The sequence below is a fragment of the Scylla paramamosain genome, chromosome 3 (genome assembly GCF_035594125.1).
Source record: "Scylla paramamosain isolate STU-SP2022 chromosome 3, ASM3559412v1, whole genome shotgun sequence".
Taxonomy (NCBI): domain Eukaryota; kingdom Metazoa; phylum Arthropoda; class Malacostraca; order Decapoda; family Portunidae; genus Scylla; species Scylla paramamosain.
The window spans coordinates 17,855,926-17,872,971 of record NC_087153.1 but is presented as its reverse complement, the minus strand read 5'-3'; the positions used below and the strand labels follow the sequence as shown (position 1 = coordinate 17,872,971).

Here is a 17,046-nt window from a genome sequence, read left to right as displayed (position 1 = left end):
GACAAGAACAAGATGAGAGGAGACAGGGACAGACAAAAACTAAACAGAATACACGAAGCAAAAATGAAAGTAAAATGAAAGAAAAAGAGAGAAGAGAAAAAAGAAGAAACAAAACAGGAAAATAAGATGAGAGATGATAGAGACCAAGAAAAGTAAGAGAATGCGATAAAGAACGCAAACAAAACACAATGAAAGAAAAAGAAAAAGAGAAGAAAAAGAAAAAAAGAGAAGAGGAAGAGTGATAAAGACAAAATCCAACAGTTATATTGCCTAAAAACTTATCTATTGTACAAGTCTCTCTCTCTCTCTCTCTCTCTCTCTCTCTCTCTCTCTCTCTCTCTCTCTCTCTCTCTCTTTTGCTGGCAATGTTGGGAACAGTAATATCTGTGGCGAGGCGAAGGATTGCTAGCTCATGAGGGAGAGAGAGAGAGAGAGAGAGAGAGAGAGAGAGAGAGAGAGAGAGAGAGAGAGAGAGAGAGAGAGAGAGAGAGAGAGAGAGAGAGAGAGAGAGAGAGAGAGAGAGAGAGAGAGAGAGAGAGAGAGAGAGAGAGAGAGAGCGAGAGAGAGAGAGAAAGTAATCAATGATGTATCTCTCTCTCTCTCTCTCTCTCTCTCTCTCTCTCTCTCTCTCTCTCTCTCTCTCTCTCTCTCTCTCTCTCTCTCTCTCTCTCTCTCTCTCTCTCTCTCTCTCATTTCCGGCAGCTCACTGGTAAAATCCTCTTATCGTATTTTTTTTACTTCTTCCTTGTTTGATCATATTTCCTTCGTCCGCTTTATCAATGTACTGTGTATTTCCTTCGTTGTTATTCTATTTTTCTTATTCTCATCTTCCGTTTTTCTTCTTTATTCTTCCTTCCTTTCTTTATTATTATAGCGAGTGCTTATATTTATCTCCCCTGCCTTCTATAATTGTAGCTGTAGTAGTAGTAGTAGTAGTAGCAGTAATAATAGTTATTGTTGTTGTTGTTGTTGTTGTTGTTGTTGTTTCTACTACTACTACTACTACTACTACAACTACTTCTACTGCTACTACTACTACTACTACTACTACTACTACTACTACTACTACTACTACTACTACTACTACTACTACTACTACTACTACTACTACTACTTCTACTACTACTACTACTACTACTACTACTACTTCTACTACTACTACTACTACTACTACTTACTACTACTACTACACCTACAACAACAGAAACTACTACTACTACCACCACCACCACCACCACTATTACTACTACTACTACTACCAAACAACAACCACAACCACAACCACCACCACCACCACCACCACAACCACCACCACCACCATCCAACTCACCAACTCTCTTTCTCCCCCAACAGACAGTAACTTCGTGCTCGGGAATGCCCAGGTGTGCTCGCTGTACCCCATCGTATACTGCAGCGATGGGTTTTGCGAGCTCACGGGGTACGCGCGGGCCCAGATCATGCAGAAGGGGTGCGCTTGCAAGTTCCTGTACGGTCCTGAGACGATGGACGAACATAAGGTGGCGATTGAGAAGGCGCTGGAGACCAAATCGGAGCTCAAGATGGAAGTGCTGTTTTACAAGAAGAATGGTGAGTTTTTGTGCTTGTGTTAGTGGGGGTGTGTTAGAAGGAAAGGAGGAGGGAAGGGGGTGTTTTTTTTGAGTGTTGTGTGTTAGAGCAGGGGCATCGAAGGGAGGGATTGGAGACGAAATGAGAGATCAAGATGGAAGTGCTGTTTTAAGAGAGGAATCTTGAGTTTTTTTGGTGTTTGTGTTAGTGGGGTGTGTGAGAAGGAAATGGATGGAAAGGGAGTGTTTTGTGTTAGTGGATAGACTTAGAAGGGAGGGTATAATGATAATAATAATAAAAAGATAATGATAATAATAGTAATAACAGCAATAAACACCACCACCACTAGTAATAAACGAGGGACACAATTAATCCTCAAAGTCAGGAAGACAAAAAAGAAGATCATTAGTTCTGGTCACAATACAACTTGTCTGAATAACTAAGAGAGCGAAAGAGAGAGAGACAGAGAAACAGAGAAACAGAAAGACAGAGAGAAATACACAAATACACCTCTATAATATTATGAATCCAATTATAATTCCCCCTGAGGCGAAGCTGGAAAATTAAGGCTCTGAATAAGGCGACATCTGTTAGTGGGAACCCGTACTAATTAACACGCGCAGGTTGGCGGGAGAAAGTTGATCACGCACGACACAGCATTAGTAACCCGAATGCACCGTGATGTAATGAAAACACGTCCCTTTGAATACAAACAGCGTGGTTCCCGTCTTAGTGAATGGCACGTTGATATCGCTACTTGTGTTTACTGTGTTTGTTGACAGGTGAGAAAAAGTTACCTGTACTGAATGAGTGAATGAATGAATGAATGTCTCACCTTTGCCCTTCCTCGGTCGTGCGATGAATGACTGTAGGAATAAACTGAGTTGCCATGTTTACTTCTTAATCATTCTTACTTTACCTTCGCTTACCTTCACTAGTCAGCCTCGTCAGTTCGTGAGGAACAAAAAGTATGCTACTGTTTCTTGTTCCTTTTGTGTGTGTGTGTGTGTGTGTGTGTGTGTGTGTGTGTGTGTGTGTGTGTGTGTTATGTTCCTCCTATTCATCTTTATCGTCGTTGTCGCCCTCCAACTCCTCTTCTTCTTCCTCCTCCTCTTCCTCCTCTTCCTCTTCCTCCTCAATACAGGTCACACATAACAGAGACCCATATCGCCTCTAATACACAAACACTCATCCCAAGAACAAACCAAAATACAAAATACAGAGTCTCCCTTATTGCTCTCTCTCTCTCTCTCTCTCTCTCTCTCTCTCTCTCTCTCTCTCTCTCTCTCTCGGTGGTAAAAAGGAAGGAGGAATTGGAGTCGGAGTACGAAAGAGAATATAGGGAAAGTAATTATGAGTTCTTAGCCTTTCTTGCGTTTGTACTTCCTCATGACTCCAGTGCTCAGGACTTCCCACTATTGCTGACGATGACTGCTGACTGATGATGACGATGGTGATGATGGTGATGATGGTGATGATAGTACTCTTTGATTGTGAAGATAATGATACATCCAATGGTTCTTAAACTTTCTTCATTGGTGGTGGTGGTGGTGGTACTGATGATGACGGAGAAGTATGGTGTGAGAGAGAGAGAGAGAGATAGATAGATAGAGAGAGAGAGAGAGAGAGAGAGAGAGAGAGAGAGAGAGAGAGAGTCAGTGGAAGGAGTTGTACAGAAAAAAAGAAAGGGAAGAGGGAATAGAATTCACAACGAGGATTATAGAAAAAGAAAAAGAAAAAGAAATGAAAGAAGAAATGCAGTATCCTTTCCAAATAATAGTAATGGCATCACGAAAGATTCAGTATTTGCTCTATAAAATATTGAAGACAAATTTGCGAGTAGAAGTTGTACCCAAAACACTTAATGGGATCAAGCAAAAAAATAAAATAAAATGAAACTGAACCAATCAACATTTACCGGAAAAAAAAAAATCAAGAGAGGAGAGAGAGAGGAAAGAAGAAAAGAAAATAAGAGAAGGAAGGAGGGAAGGAAGGAAGGTGCAGTGAACTCCCTCTTTAGTCTAGAATGAGACTGAGGCTTCGGGGCTTCGAGGCTTCATCCCCAAGGGCAAGGTGAACCTTCATGTCACTATTACTTGAATAAGAGAAGGCGAAAAAAGAAATATTATCGTTGAATCTTCAATTTGATGGAATGTGTGTGCTTTTTCTTTTTCTTTTTTTTCTCTCCCTTCGTTCTTCCTCAGTTGTGTGTATAGAAATAATAATAATAAAAACATCATTACTGGTATAACTCAGATGGGCAGTGAGACTGATGGCAAGGCTGATGGCAAGGCTGATGGCAAGGCTGATGGGCAAGGCAAGGAATAGATGGAATAAGTCATTCAGTCAGGCAGCGAACAAGACAGAAGGGCGAGGTCTTAAAATATGGTGGAGTGACGTGGAGGAGGCGAGCCTCGAGCACCAGACGGGGAGAAGTGGAAAAGTTGTGAAGTGCCATTACACAGCTGAGTAGGTAATGATAGACGGCACGATAGACAAAGATATGAATGCTGAGATAGATGGCTTACTAAGAATAGAAAAGGCAGGTAAAATCATTAAGAACTGTGTACTTTATTATATAAGAACACAAAAAATATATGAAAGTAAAGGAAGCTGCAAGAAGCCATCATCCTTATGCTGTCCACCTCTCTAATGCAAGAGTTAACCAGTATTATCCTCAGTCTTTCATCCCCTTTTCTAGTAAACTGGATTTCTCTGTCTGCTTCTGTATTTCTTCATTCCTGAACTCTTTCAAGAGGAAGGTTTCAAGACACTTCTCCAATTTTGGATTATCCTTTTTAATCTTTCTTTAGGGATTGACACCTCAGTCGACTTTTATTTTCGTTTTGTTTTGTGTTTCCCTGGGCTAGTATCCCTCTTACATAAAAATACCTATAAGTTATGGTCCCTGTATAAAATGTGCCTACCTATTTCAGCCTATCAGTCCCATCCATAAATCTGACTCATCATCTCTTAAAGCTTCCTAATAACTCAATAACAGCCTGGATATTGAGTCTGTTCCTTTCATCTACCACCCTGAGAACCAGTTTTCTTCTGTCTCTTCTATAAATCTGATTTTATCAAGCTTGAACCCATTATTTTTTATCCTAGTAAGAGTCACACTGGCGTAGGGTAACAAAACAGAAGAAAAAATAGTGAAGTGTCAGTTCCTAAAGAGAAAGCCAGAAGGATTATCCAAAATGCTGATTATATCAATTCTTCTTTAAATATGAAGGTTCTCATATTCGAAATCCTGCCCAGAGAGAATGACAGGGATGAAGTTAAGAATGCCGCGTCAGCAGCAGAGCACTTACTACTCATTCCAAGCCAAACCAGCCATCAGAGAGAAAGCTGCCAAATGATTGCTGTCGGGAATCCTTCGTGTTTAAGGTGGATGAAAGAGCTTCATAGGGACACGAGATCAAAGATGCGGGCCAGTAATTTGGAGGGTCGGAGGAACTATCTTTCTAAGGGACAAGATAAAAGCTAACACGTTCTGCCTTAAATTAACGTTGAGAGTAGCGGAAGAGATAAAATGAGCTTACGAAGAGCTTAGAAAGAGCTGACAAGATGAAAATTTCCACTTATGATCATCGAAGGACTGCAAGAGGACGAAGAGGACTTTCTGAACCTCAGAGATGAATGGTTGTGTTCTCATGGGTGTCTTCCTCATTGATGATACAGATTCCTTATCTAACTACCAGTTGAAACATGGAAACACCCTTAAATTCTCAACTTCAAGTAAAGCATTAGAACATTTCAACATAAGGGAAACTGCAGGAAACCATCCAGTCTCTGTATAAAAGATGCCTAACTATACACACCTATGATACCTATGCATAAATTTATCTAATCATCCATCCAGTTGAATGCTTACTAAAATTATCAAGAGAAAATCGTTGACACCTAAACCTCTGTCACTCTCGAAACAGTTCAAGTCACAGGTATTTCCTCCTGTCTTTGACTAGAAATGTTTGAAGTGGGAGGTTTCGAGACGCTTCCCTTCATAATGATTCAAACCAATCAATCAGTTATACAATCAAGATACTTTTCTTCATACTAATTTTGGATAACCCTTCTGACTGTACACTACGGGGACTGGTATCTTCCAGTGGGTCTTTTTTTTTTCAGACCTTTTGTTACTTTTGTCCAGAGCCTCTCTTATGCAAAAAATCTCAATCTACTAGTCACTTTACCAGTTTCCTCTCAACTCCACTCGGCTCTTAACCAAGCGCTCCCTCCCCTCCCAGTCTACTCCAGTCACCTGCCACTCCTAAGGACTTGAGAACATAAGACCACCAGTTTCTTCTTATCTTTCTCCCTGGCTCACCTCCACTCACCGAACCAATCCCTCCCTCCCCTCCAGGCGCGGCGTTCTGGTGCCTGCTGGACATCGTGCCGATCAAGAACGAGAAGCGGGAGGTGGTGCTGTTCCTCGCCTCCCACAAGGACGTCACCAGCTCCAAGATGGAAGAGGTGTCCTTCTATCCGGGATACGAGAACGGTGAGCCTCCTTCCTTACCCCTTTTGTTGAAGTGTGAGGTCGTCTATTTACAGGCATTTCAACATTTAAATCAGTAACTTTGAGCTTCCTTTCTCTTTTACTCCTTTGGTTCAAATATGGCATCAATGACCCAGTGAGGTTCTTCTAAAAATACATGGTGTGACACGAGTTTCTGCGGATATTGCTCGAGGTGGAAGTACAGGCAGAAAATGACCTTGTACATAAGCATTTTAAGGCCTTGCTTAGCCGTGGTAAGCGATTCAAGTGTAGCCGGGAGACGGAGACAATGGTAGGCCCGGGCGAGTAACCATCCATCCGTCCCTCCCTCCCTCTCCTCCCGCAATGCGTTCATCACACGTCCCCCTCAGGATTCTCTGTTGTACCATTAAAGGACTTCAAGCCACAAGGATATTAATAGGATTTACACACCAACCCATTAGGAAGTTGGGTTATCATTGCTTATCTTCCGTCCTCCTCCTCCTCCTCCTCCTCATCCTCTTTCACCTCCTTCTTCTACCACTGCTACTACTACTACTACTACTACTACTACTACTACTACCACTATTACTACTACTACAACTACTACTACGACTACTTTTCTTAACTGTTTGTCTCTTTTCCTTATTCTTATTCTTTGTCATTATCGTCTTGCTCTTCAGCCATCACAATTTTTTTTCCTACATAAGAGATAAAATAGAGTATATAGATAGAGATGGATAGATAGATAGATAAACAGACAGATAGATAGATGTAAATAGATTCAACCTCTTTCAGCCTTATTTATTCTGGTATGGCGAAGAGAACAAAAGAACAGGAGGATAAACAGTAATAACATGAGAGAGATAGAAGACGATAGGAAGATAAATAGATGGTTGTAAACAGATTCATTCGCTCCTTTAATTTTACAAACTCCTGAAGAAGAGAAGAGGAAGAGGAAGAGGAAGAGAAGGAAAAGAATAGGAAGAGGAGGAAGAGGAGGAGGAGGAAAAATTATAACATGGGAAATGCGAGGAGAGAGAGAGAGAGAGAGAGAGAGAGAGAGAGAGAGAGAGAGAGAGAGAGAGAGAGAGAGAGAGAGAGAGAGAGAGAGAGAGAGAGAGGAACTGATAGATAAATACATACACACATACAAAGATACATACATAGATAGATAGATAGACAAATACTTTAAAAAAAAGAACAGAAAAAAAAATAAAAAAAGATAAGATAAGCAACTAAAATGATACACAAAACGGAACCAAGTTCACTCACTAAACTCTTTCACCTGACCAAGAGGAGGAGAATTAAAAAAAAAAATGAACACAGAGAGGAAAAAAATAAATAAACTTTGTACGCAGCGCATGTCGGTTCCGTAACAGCCCAGCAGATCCCCATAACCACGTCCCTCTGGCCTTTGGATTTAATTACCCGCATTTATCATTGATTTGAAAGCGTTTCCGAGTAAAAGCGGATTGATTTCCACTCTTTCTTTTTTTTTTCCGCGAACCAGAATGAGAATTGTGGGTAATGGCGAGGCGAAATTTATACATTGCCCTTTACGTGACGTCAGAACGCTTTGGTGCTTTGTGATGCGGGAAATCTTTGCTCATTACTGCCAGGTGAAGCATTGTGGGTTTTGTGGATGTGTGGGGACTGGCCAAGGGTACATGAATTAGGGGAAGGGAGAAGGGGAAAGACAGATGTTTTGCCTCACTGCTCGTAAATTGTGGGCTCCTTTTCTCTGCTTGTTACTGCGAGGTGAAGCATTGTGGTCTATTTTGATATGTGGAGACTGACCAAGGGTACAAGGATATTGGGAAGGAAGAAAGGGAAAGATAGATGTTTCGTCTCACCGCTTCTACATTGTGGTCTTTTTTGGTAAGTGGAGACTGGCAGAGGGCACAAAATTAGGGAGAAGGCAGAAGGGAAAGATAGATTATTTGCCTTGATGTTTCTAAATTGTGGTCTTTTTTGGTGAGTGGAGACTGGCGGAGGGTACAAGATCAGGGAGAAGGCAGAAAGGAAAGGTTGATGATTCGCCTCACATCTCCTAAATTCAATCAAGGTATTTTACGTTTTCATTTTACATTTTCTTTCTTTTTTTTTCGTCTTCAGAGTAATAAGTAACTTCAGAAAGGGAGAATCAGATTTCATTAACTTCATAAACTGATCATTTGCTTCCTAATCTGTTTATCATCATTAGGATCTTATTTTTTTCTCCTTTGTTCTTTCGCTGCCATCTTTTCTTCCTTCCATTGTCTTTCTCCTTTCTTCTTTTCTTCCTTTCCTTACCTTTATTCCTCCATCACTCCCTACTTCCTTCGGCATCTCTTGTTCACTATATCCTTCACTGCTCTCCTTTTTTCCTTCAATTGGTTTCTTTATCTCTACCTTTTTTTTTCACTTGCCTTTCTTTTCCCTCCTTCCCTTGCCTTGCCTTCCTCTTTCTTTCCTTCCTTCCTTCCTTCCTTCCTTCCTTCCTTCCTTCCGTCCTTCCTCTTTTATTTCCTTATTTTGCCTTCTTCCTCTCCCCCTCCTTACCATACCTTCTTTTTTCTTTCTTACTTTCCTCGCCTTGCATTCATCCCTCTGTTCCTTCCATTCTTCCTTCCCTTCCTCCTTACTTCTCTTGCCCGTTCCTTCCTTTGTTTTTCTCGTCTTACATTGTCCTCCCTCTCTTTCTTTTCTCCTTCCTTCTTCCGCCCGGAGTATTCACCTGTGTCCCTTCACGAAACACTTAAGAAGGTCATAACCAGAAGGAGTTAAGTAAATGTTTCTCAAGTTGGGTGGACGAAGGGTGGAAGAGAAAAGGTCTGGCTGTCTGTTCTTTCCCCCTTCTGGCTGTGTATACGAGCTCGCTACCTACCCTCCCAGACACACACATGCACATACACACAGACCAAGTTTCGTTGTCATCATAAAGTTTCTAGATCAACAACTTCCTCTCAACCTCTCTTGTCTGTCTACCTCGCCTCCCCTTTCTCTCTCTCTCTCTCTCTCTCTCTCTCTCTCTCTCTCTCTCTCTCTCTCTCTCTCTCTCTCTCTCTCTCTCTCTCTCTCTCTTGCATACCTAATTCAGCAAAAAGTCATCCACTATCTTATTTTTTGAGCAAGAATTTCCTGTGGTCTACATTGAGAGAGAGAGAGAGAGAGAGAGAGAGAGAGAGAGAGAGAGAGAGAGAGAGAGAGAGAGAGAGAGAGAGAGAGAGAGAGAGAGAGAGAGAGAGAGAGAGAGAGAGAGAGAGAGAGAGAGAGAGAGAGAGAGAGAGAGAGATGGACCCTTACGCCTGTTAACACACCATCTTCTGCATCACCTTTGCATTGCAGCTCCCCAGTACTTCCTCACATCCTCCGTTGGCTCGCCTCAATATTCCTTTTATCACTGGACTCTCACGTGCACTTAGACACAGAAAAACAAACCCTTACACTTTCCAGCACAACTCTTACCTCTCTCTCTCTCTCTCTCTCTCTCTCTCTCTCTCTCTCTCTCTCTCTCTCTCTCTCTCTCTCTCAGGTAACAAGCCTCTGAAACCTCCTCCATTCTTCTCAGTTCATGATTTTCCCTCCCTTACTTCTTCAGCCACCGCAGCCATCCATCTCTTCCTTGGTTTCCCTAACTGGTCTTCCTCCCTGTGGCATCCATGTGGGAATACTTCTGCTCATCCAACACATTAAACCACTTGTAAACACACTTAATATAATCTTTGCATCATAGTTTCCTAGTAGCTCCTCATATCCTCCCTTGGTTCACGCCAGCGTTAGTTCTAGCACCAGACCCCTTCACCTGCGGCCTTGGGGTCTGGTCAGAAAGCGTGTGGTTGGCTTCCTCGCTAAGCCAATCAGCTTCAGTGGTCTCTAAGCTCCCATCCACGTCTCAGGATCTCAGTGGACTGCTCCTTTGTATGTGTGTGTGTGTGTGTGTGTGTGTAGTAGGGACGGAAATTAAAATGGTTAGTTATGCAGAGAGAGAGAGAGAGAGAGAGAGAGAGAGAATCACACAGGCTAAGAGACAGACAGGCAAACACTTAAACGCACAAACGGAGAGACAAACAAACAGATTTTCACTACAAGCACAGTCTTTCTATCAAAATTTTCATTTTTACCGTATCAAAATTTCGACGTATTCTATTTACCAGCCAGATGAATAAATAAATAAATAAATAAATAAATAAATAAATAAATAAATAAATAATCTTCCGTCTGTTATTATTCAGAAAAAAAAAGACGAGGACAAGTAAACGTATTTTCCTCTCCGCCTCTGAATCTACACTGAGCAAAAAGTTCCTGTACAGATTCTCTCATCGTGTTCCTCTTGGGTTTTCACTGGCAGGGCTTCGAAGAGTGATTGTTAGTGTACTTACATGTCACGTGTTTACCCGACCCCTCGTGACACCAGCAGGACAAAGGGTTGGGGATTATGGGTATTGTGTGGTGTCCCTTCTTTGTCCCTTTTTGTTGTTGTCCGGGTTACTTGGAAGATTTCAGTTCAATTTTATTCCTAGTCTTGTATTATTAGATTAGTTTGTATCCATATTTTTTTCGAAACAGAAGCAATGAGGAGAGAATATAACTGGATTCTGTCTCCTCTTTTCATATTTATTAGTTATTGTATCGGGCGCTTACGGGATTTTAATAATGCTCTGAGTCTTGTATTATTAGATTAGTTTATATCCACATTTTTCAAGCCAGAGGTATTCAGGACAGAGAATAATTGGATCGTGTTCTTTTCATATTTATTTGATACTGCTCGAGTCACATACAGGATTTTAGTTCAATATTATGCTGAATCTTGTATTATTAACTTAGTTTCTATCCACATTTTTCAAGGCATACGTATTCAGGAATGAGAATAATTGGATCATCTTCTTTTCACATTTATCAGTGCAGCGTTCGTTGTAGTGTTTCAGTCCATTGTTAACCCGACCTTGTGTTCTCAGCTTGTTCTGTACTTGTACCTCTCAGAGCGGCTGCCCACTCTCTAAACCCTCCGTAATACTATAGGCTTATCATTTTTTATGTAAGAAGAGCTCTGGCCTGGGGCTGCAAAAAGGTAGAAGAAAAAGGCCCACAGAGGTGCCAGTGTCTAAAAGAATAGAGCCAAAAGGATTATCTAGAAGTGGAGGAGAGTCTTGAATCCTCCTTCTTGAAAGAGTTGAAGTCATAAGAAACAAAAGCAGGTAGGGAGTTCCAGAGATCACCAGTAAAAGGTATGAAAGATTGAGAATACTGGTTAACTCTTGCATTAGGGAGGTAAACAGGATAGGGATGAGAGAAGGCAGAAAGTCTTGTGCAGCGAGGCATTGGGAGGAGACGAGGCATACAGTTAGCAAGATCAAAGCTCTAACGTACATATGTCTACTCAATATTGTATAATGTGCATGTGGCCATTCAATATCCAGTAATCTAAGGCAGGAAAGAACATTACATAATCTGAAATCTAACCTCGATTATATCCTTGACTTGTTTCAACAACTTGATGCGTTCCAGTGTGACAGAATTACGTATATGTGTGACATGATTTAACACGCCATTCATTGCAGAGAGACGTGGTATGATGCAGTAATATACGTTTACATTCTAAAGTCAGACGCTTTGTTCCTATAACCCTTCCTCCCACACACACACTACTCAGTCCCCTCAAAGATCACATCCTCGCCAGGTGGCTCAGCAAGCTACGAGTATTAACTTCATTCACATCTCTGTTACTTCTGCTCCGTTTTCTTTTTTTTCCCGCTACTGTGCGCATCTTAGTAGTTCTTGCCTTGAAGCGACACCTTAGACCTGAAGCGACGCCGTCCACACCTGCCTTGCCTGACCTACTTCACCCGCCTCCCCTGAACTGACGTGTGTGTTGGTGAAGGGAAGGGAAGGGGTGGTGGGAGAAAGAAGGGAAGGGAAAGCGGATGGTGTAGGGAGACAGGAGGGAAAAGAGAAAGGATAAAAGAAGATTGCTTAAAGTTTGGCTGTCTTAACACTTCATCCTCCTCCCCTTCCTCCTCCTCCTCCTCCTCCTCCTCCTCCTCCTCCTGCTCCTCCTCTTCCTGTTGTTAGGCGGGGGCAAGGCATGTCATCTCCATACACACACACACACACACACACACACACACACACACACACACACACACACACACACATATACATACATACATACATATATAAAACAAACAGCACCTCTCTCTCTCTCTCTCTCTCTCTCTCTCTCTCTCTCTCTCTCTCTCTCTCTCTCTCTCTCTCTCTCTCTCTCTCTCTCTCTCTCTCTCTCTCTCTCTCATATGCTTCTGACATCACTTCTCCACGTTTCCCTTTCCTCTCTCTCTCTCTCTCTCTCTCTCTCTCTCTCTCTCTCTCTCTCTCTCTCTCTCTCTCTCTCTCTCTCTCTCTCTCTCTCTCTCTCTCTCTCTCTCTCTCTCTCTCTCTCTCTCTCTCATCTCTTTCCCTTTCCTCTCTTTTATTCCAACTTTTCTTTTCTTCCTCAACTATATCTTTATTTTTCCACTGTACAACTAACCCATGAGTCTGTCTCTCTTTTTTTCTCTCTGTGTGTCTCGCGTCACACCAATCCCACCCTCATTTCTCCGTCACGTATTGATTCAACTCCTTCCTTCCCTTCCCTAAACCATTTTATCCAAGTTTTCCTATCCCCCCTTCAATTACATACCCTTTTATTTCCTCTTATTTTCCTCCCTCACACCAGACCACACAATCCATGCCCATCTGCCTCCCAACAAACCAAGTCTATCTCCATTCCCTCGCCACGTAACGGTTTAACTTAGCTTTCCCTTGCATAAAATTCTTCCCTTCTCCCTCAGCTATACACACACTTATTTTGCTTATTTTTCCTCCCTCACACCAGTCACACAATCCACAACTATCTGCCATTTCCATTCCCTCGCCATGTAACGGTTTAACTTAGCCTCCCCTTCACTCCTTGTCGCTTTTTCTTGCAGATGAAAACGAGAACCTTGACCCAGAGGCACCGTCGGCGGCCAAGTACGGGAGGAGACGAAGCCGCGCAGTGCTGTACCAGTTATCAGGACACTACACGCAGGACAAGGGCAAGAACAAATTGAAGCTCAATAACGTGAGTTGACTCTGTCCACTGAGGGAGCGAAAGATGATTGCTTGAGAGAAAGAGAGAGAGAGAGAGAGAGAGAGAGAGAGAGAGAGAGAGAGAGAGAGAGAGAGAGAGAGAGAGAGAGAGAGAGAGAGAGAAAGAAAGAGAGGCAGGGAAGGATACAAGATGAAAGATTAGTGTTGAAGAGAAGGGAAAAAAAGGAAAATATGGGAATATGAGATGGAAGGTTAGTGTAGACTGGAGGGAAAAAAGAAGGAAAACTATTGAATATGTATGGATGAGTGAAAGGAAAAGAAAGAATGAAAGGAAAGGGGAGAAGTAAGAAGTGGCATGGAAATGAACAATAGTATAGAGGAGTGAAAGAAAAAATATTGAAGAGAGAGAGAGGAGGGAGAGAAACTGATAGAACGAGAGGGAGGGGAGGAGAGAGAAAAGAGGAAGGAAATAAGAACACTGTAAAGGAGAGGAATGGAAAAAAAAAGAACAATATTACGAATGAAGGAAAAGGAAGAGAATGGGGGGACGGAGGGAGAGACGGACGGAGGGAGATTTGGAAGGAAGAGGGAAGGAGACGAGATGGCATTAGTGGAGGAGGAATGAATGTAAAGAAAAAATAAAATAAAAACCGGAGGAAAGAAATCGAGGGATGCGGAGGGAAAAATAAAGGTTAGAGAGAGAGAGAAAGAGAGAGAGAGAGAGAGAGAGAGAGAGAGAGAGAGAGAGAGAGAGAGTCTTGGAAAACTGTAACAGTGCATGAGTGACTCGGGAGATGGCGGACGGGGATAAGTGAAAAGCAATGCCATTTTTGTCTTGAGGGAAGAAGAGAGGCCATGAATATAAAGTACCGCCCCTGCTGAGTGATAAGGGCGTGCGTTATCGTAATGACCCGCGGCCGCCCCCTCTTGCCATCGCCGCCATTATTCCCCACTCCTCGCCGCCACGATGCCTCTCGAACTGCATCACTGTAACAGGTTCATAAATTTGCATGGATGTTACGAGAGGTAAACATTGATTCCTGGCATAAGATTTGAGCCAGAGACCGGTGATTTTTTGAGTGGATCGCGCTAACCACCATGCCATCACCGTAACGGGAATATAAACTTGCATGAATGTATGTAGTAAGTAAACACTGATTCCTAGACCAAATTTTTCCAGGTGATTCAAACCTGGGGCTTTTAGAGTAAGTGTAGCGCAATGACCACTACAGTAAGGGATTGTACTGGATGGTATCGCCATAATAATGCATAAACTAGATAGGTAACAATTGAGTCCTAGTGGAAATCGTCTTCATATTCGAGCAAAGAGAGCGAGCCATAACACCAGACTGCTTACTGAACTGCATCATGGTTACTGGTACATAAATTAGATTAGACATATAAGAGAGGTAAATATCGATTCCAAGTGCAAATCGTCACAGGAGATTCCAACCCGTGACGTAGTGTTTTGAGTAGATCAGTAACCACTAAACCATCGTGCTGCAATAAAGTACTACACATATCATAATCAGCCGAGTCCATTTTCTATAACTTTGGTAGACTGTTCTGCTATTTCATTGCTAGAAGCTCACATGGTCCTCCTCTCTGATTTGTGCATCCTTAGTTTTGATCCTCGCATCGACATTAGCCAGTGTTCTGAAGCGCTTTGCTCTCTCACCACGACTATTTTCAAAGGTCACTGAGATGATTAGCCGAATTCTTAAGAGTATTTTTCTGTTAATAGCAAATGAATCTCGTTAATCTGTCACTACAGCAATAAGAATGCTCATAAAAACCCGCGTAACTTAACTAGAACTAGAATGTAGTGGAGATGAGAAGCAGAAGTGTTTTAGAATACGGTCCATTCTGCCTGGGAATACTTATACCCTCGCTTGTTCCTTTACACTTGAATATGGCGGTGGCCGAGCTGACGGGCGCCTCACTCCCTCCTTGGCGATCGTTCCATTGCAGTGTTGTCTTGTATAATAAAGGCGGCTCTTCACATCTGCATGCTGGGAACCGCTTCGTGTTTTGACGTGTCTTCCGAGCTGGGTCTCCTGCAAGGCTCTGAGCTAACAACGCCACACTCCTCGAAGCCTCTAGGCATTGAGTGCTGGCCTGTGCTGCACGTGTTGTTAGTATGCTGTGCTGTACCCTTACCTCTGCAGACTCACCTTTTAAGTGTATAGACTCATAAAAAAAAACATAAGAACATAAGAAAATAAGAGAAACTGCAAGAAACCATCAGGCCTACACGTGGCAGTACCTGTGACTTGTAATCTCTCTCTCTCTCTCCTCCCTTTCTACTTATGCAAAGACCTCATTATTCAGGTCTGGCGAGGCGGTGACGTGCTGCCCGCCTCCACAAAGACACGTTGCCCCTGATCCAAGAAAGTTTTAAGCGTATAAGACAGGCGTGGTGTGGCGCTGTTTTTCTTGTTTCTTTTTCTTTCAGCCGCATAATTCAGGAAACTTTCTGACCTTTTTTCTTTTTTTTTTTCTTTTTTTTTAGATGTACGGCATAGGGATTTTTTTCTGTATTGGTGGTGGTGGTGGTGGTGTTAGTGGAGGTGATGGCTGTGGTGGTGATGATCATGGCATTGTCAGGCAAGTAGTGGTGAAATGAAATTTGTGGTGATGGTGGTGAGAGTGTTGGTGAAGGTAGTAGTGACTGTAGTGGTGACGGGTGATGATGGTGATGGTGGTGATGATGGTGACAGTAGTAATAGTTATGATGGTGTTTGACAGTATTGAACTATCACCACCACCACCACCACCATCACCACTACCACCACCACCAAAGCCGGCAGCGTCCCAGCAGGCTTCGTATACTTCGTAAATTAATGAGGCGATGTAATTAGATTCATTAGCTATGCATTAGTGTTCCTTAAGCCCGCCACGGAAACACTGAACTGCCCTTTTGTCCAAATGATCCCGAGAAAATTAGGTTCCTCCGGCAGTATCTTCAGGGGAGAGAGAGAGAGAGAGAGAGAGAGAGAGAGAGAGAGAGAGAGAGAGAGAGAGAGAGAGAGAGAGAGAGAACACTGATTCAAGATAGCTTTTCAGTCTCTCCTTCTTACTTTCTACTCACTCTCTCACTCCACGCATCCACTCCTTCCTCACTCCTCCCTTTCCACACTCCCCTCCCACTCTCCCATCACTTTTAAAATCATACACCATCACCCACCACTTCTTACTCCCTCCCAGAATCACACCCTTGTTCTCCCATCCTTTCCCATTTCTAATCTGCTGACTTCCTTCCTTTTCTTCCTCCTCCTACCCTTCTCTTCCTCCTCCTCCTCCTCCTCTTTCTCCTCGTCAAAATTCACCTTCACGTAATTTTAAGAAGGAAAGATAGAAAAGACTAAAGAGTAAATGTTCCAAGCAAATGAAGGTTGAATTATTGATTAATTTGAAGATCTCAGTCGAGCACCGGCGCAGTTTTTATAATTCGAGCTTCCTTCTGTTTCACCAAGACTCCTCCTGTACTTTTTTTTGTCTGTCTGTCTGTTTGTCTGTGTGTGTTTTTGGCTGTATTTGTTTGTTTCCGTCTGAATGTTGGTCTGTGTCTGTATTTATTCTGTTTTTATTTGTCCGTCGGTCTGTTTTTCTGTCTGCATTTTTCCGTTTTCTGTCTAAACGTTTGTCTGTATCTGCGTTTTCCGTATATCTATATGTCTGTCCGTCTGTTTGTCTGTCTGTCTGTCTGTCTGTTTTTGTGTGTACATTCCTGGCTAGGTGAGAGTAAATGGGAAGGAGAAGGAATTCCGCTAATGGGAAGGTGGTGAGGAAGAAAAGGAGGAAGGGAAGCGTAAAAGGGAAAATTTTTTAGGGAAGGGGAAAAAAATGGGCGGAATTTAGAGTATTAGAGAAGATACATTAGGTTTTTTTCCCTCCCTCTCTCTCTTTCTCTTTTTCTTCCTTTTCCCTGAGGATTAACTTTTCTT

The 17,046-nt window shown here is 42.5% G+C and overlaps 1 protein-coding gene across 5 annotated transcripts in view; it reads left to right on the top strand.

Annotated features, from left to right (window-relative positions):
• Positions 1 to 1,354: 1,354 nt before the first annotated feature.
• LOC135091957 (potassium voltage-gated channel subfamily H member 8-like) overlaps positions 1,355 to 17,046 on the top strand; it is a 42,009-nt gene continuing 26,317 nt past the window's right edge. For all 5 annotated transcript variants that reach the window (XM_063990066.1, XM_063990036.1, XM_063990046.1 and 2 more), the window contains exons 1-3: positions 1,355 to 1,587; positions 5,933 to 6,070; positions 12,997 to 13,130. In XM_063990066.1, the coding sequence (XP_063846136.1) occupies positions 1,458 to 1,587; positions 5,933 to 6,070; positions 12,997 to 13,130 (402 nt within the window). In that variant the 5' untranslated portion in view covers positions 1,355 to 1,457. The remainder of the gene's footprint in view (positions 1,588 to 5,932; positions 6,071 to 12,996; positions 13,131 to 17,046) is intronic.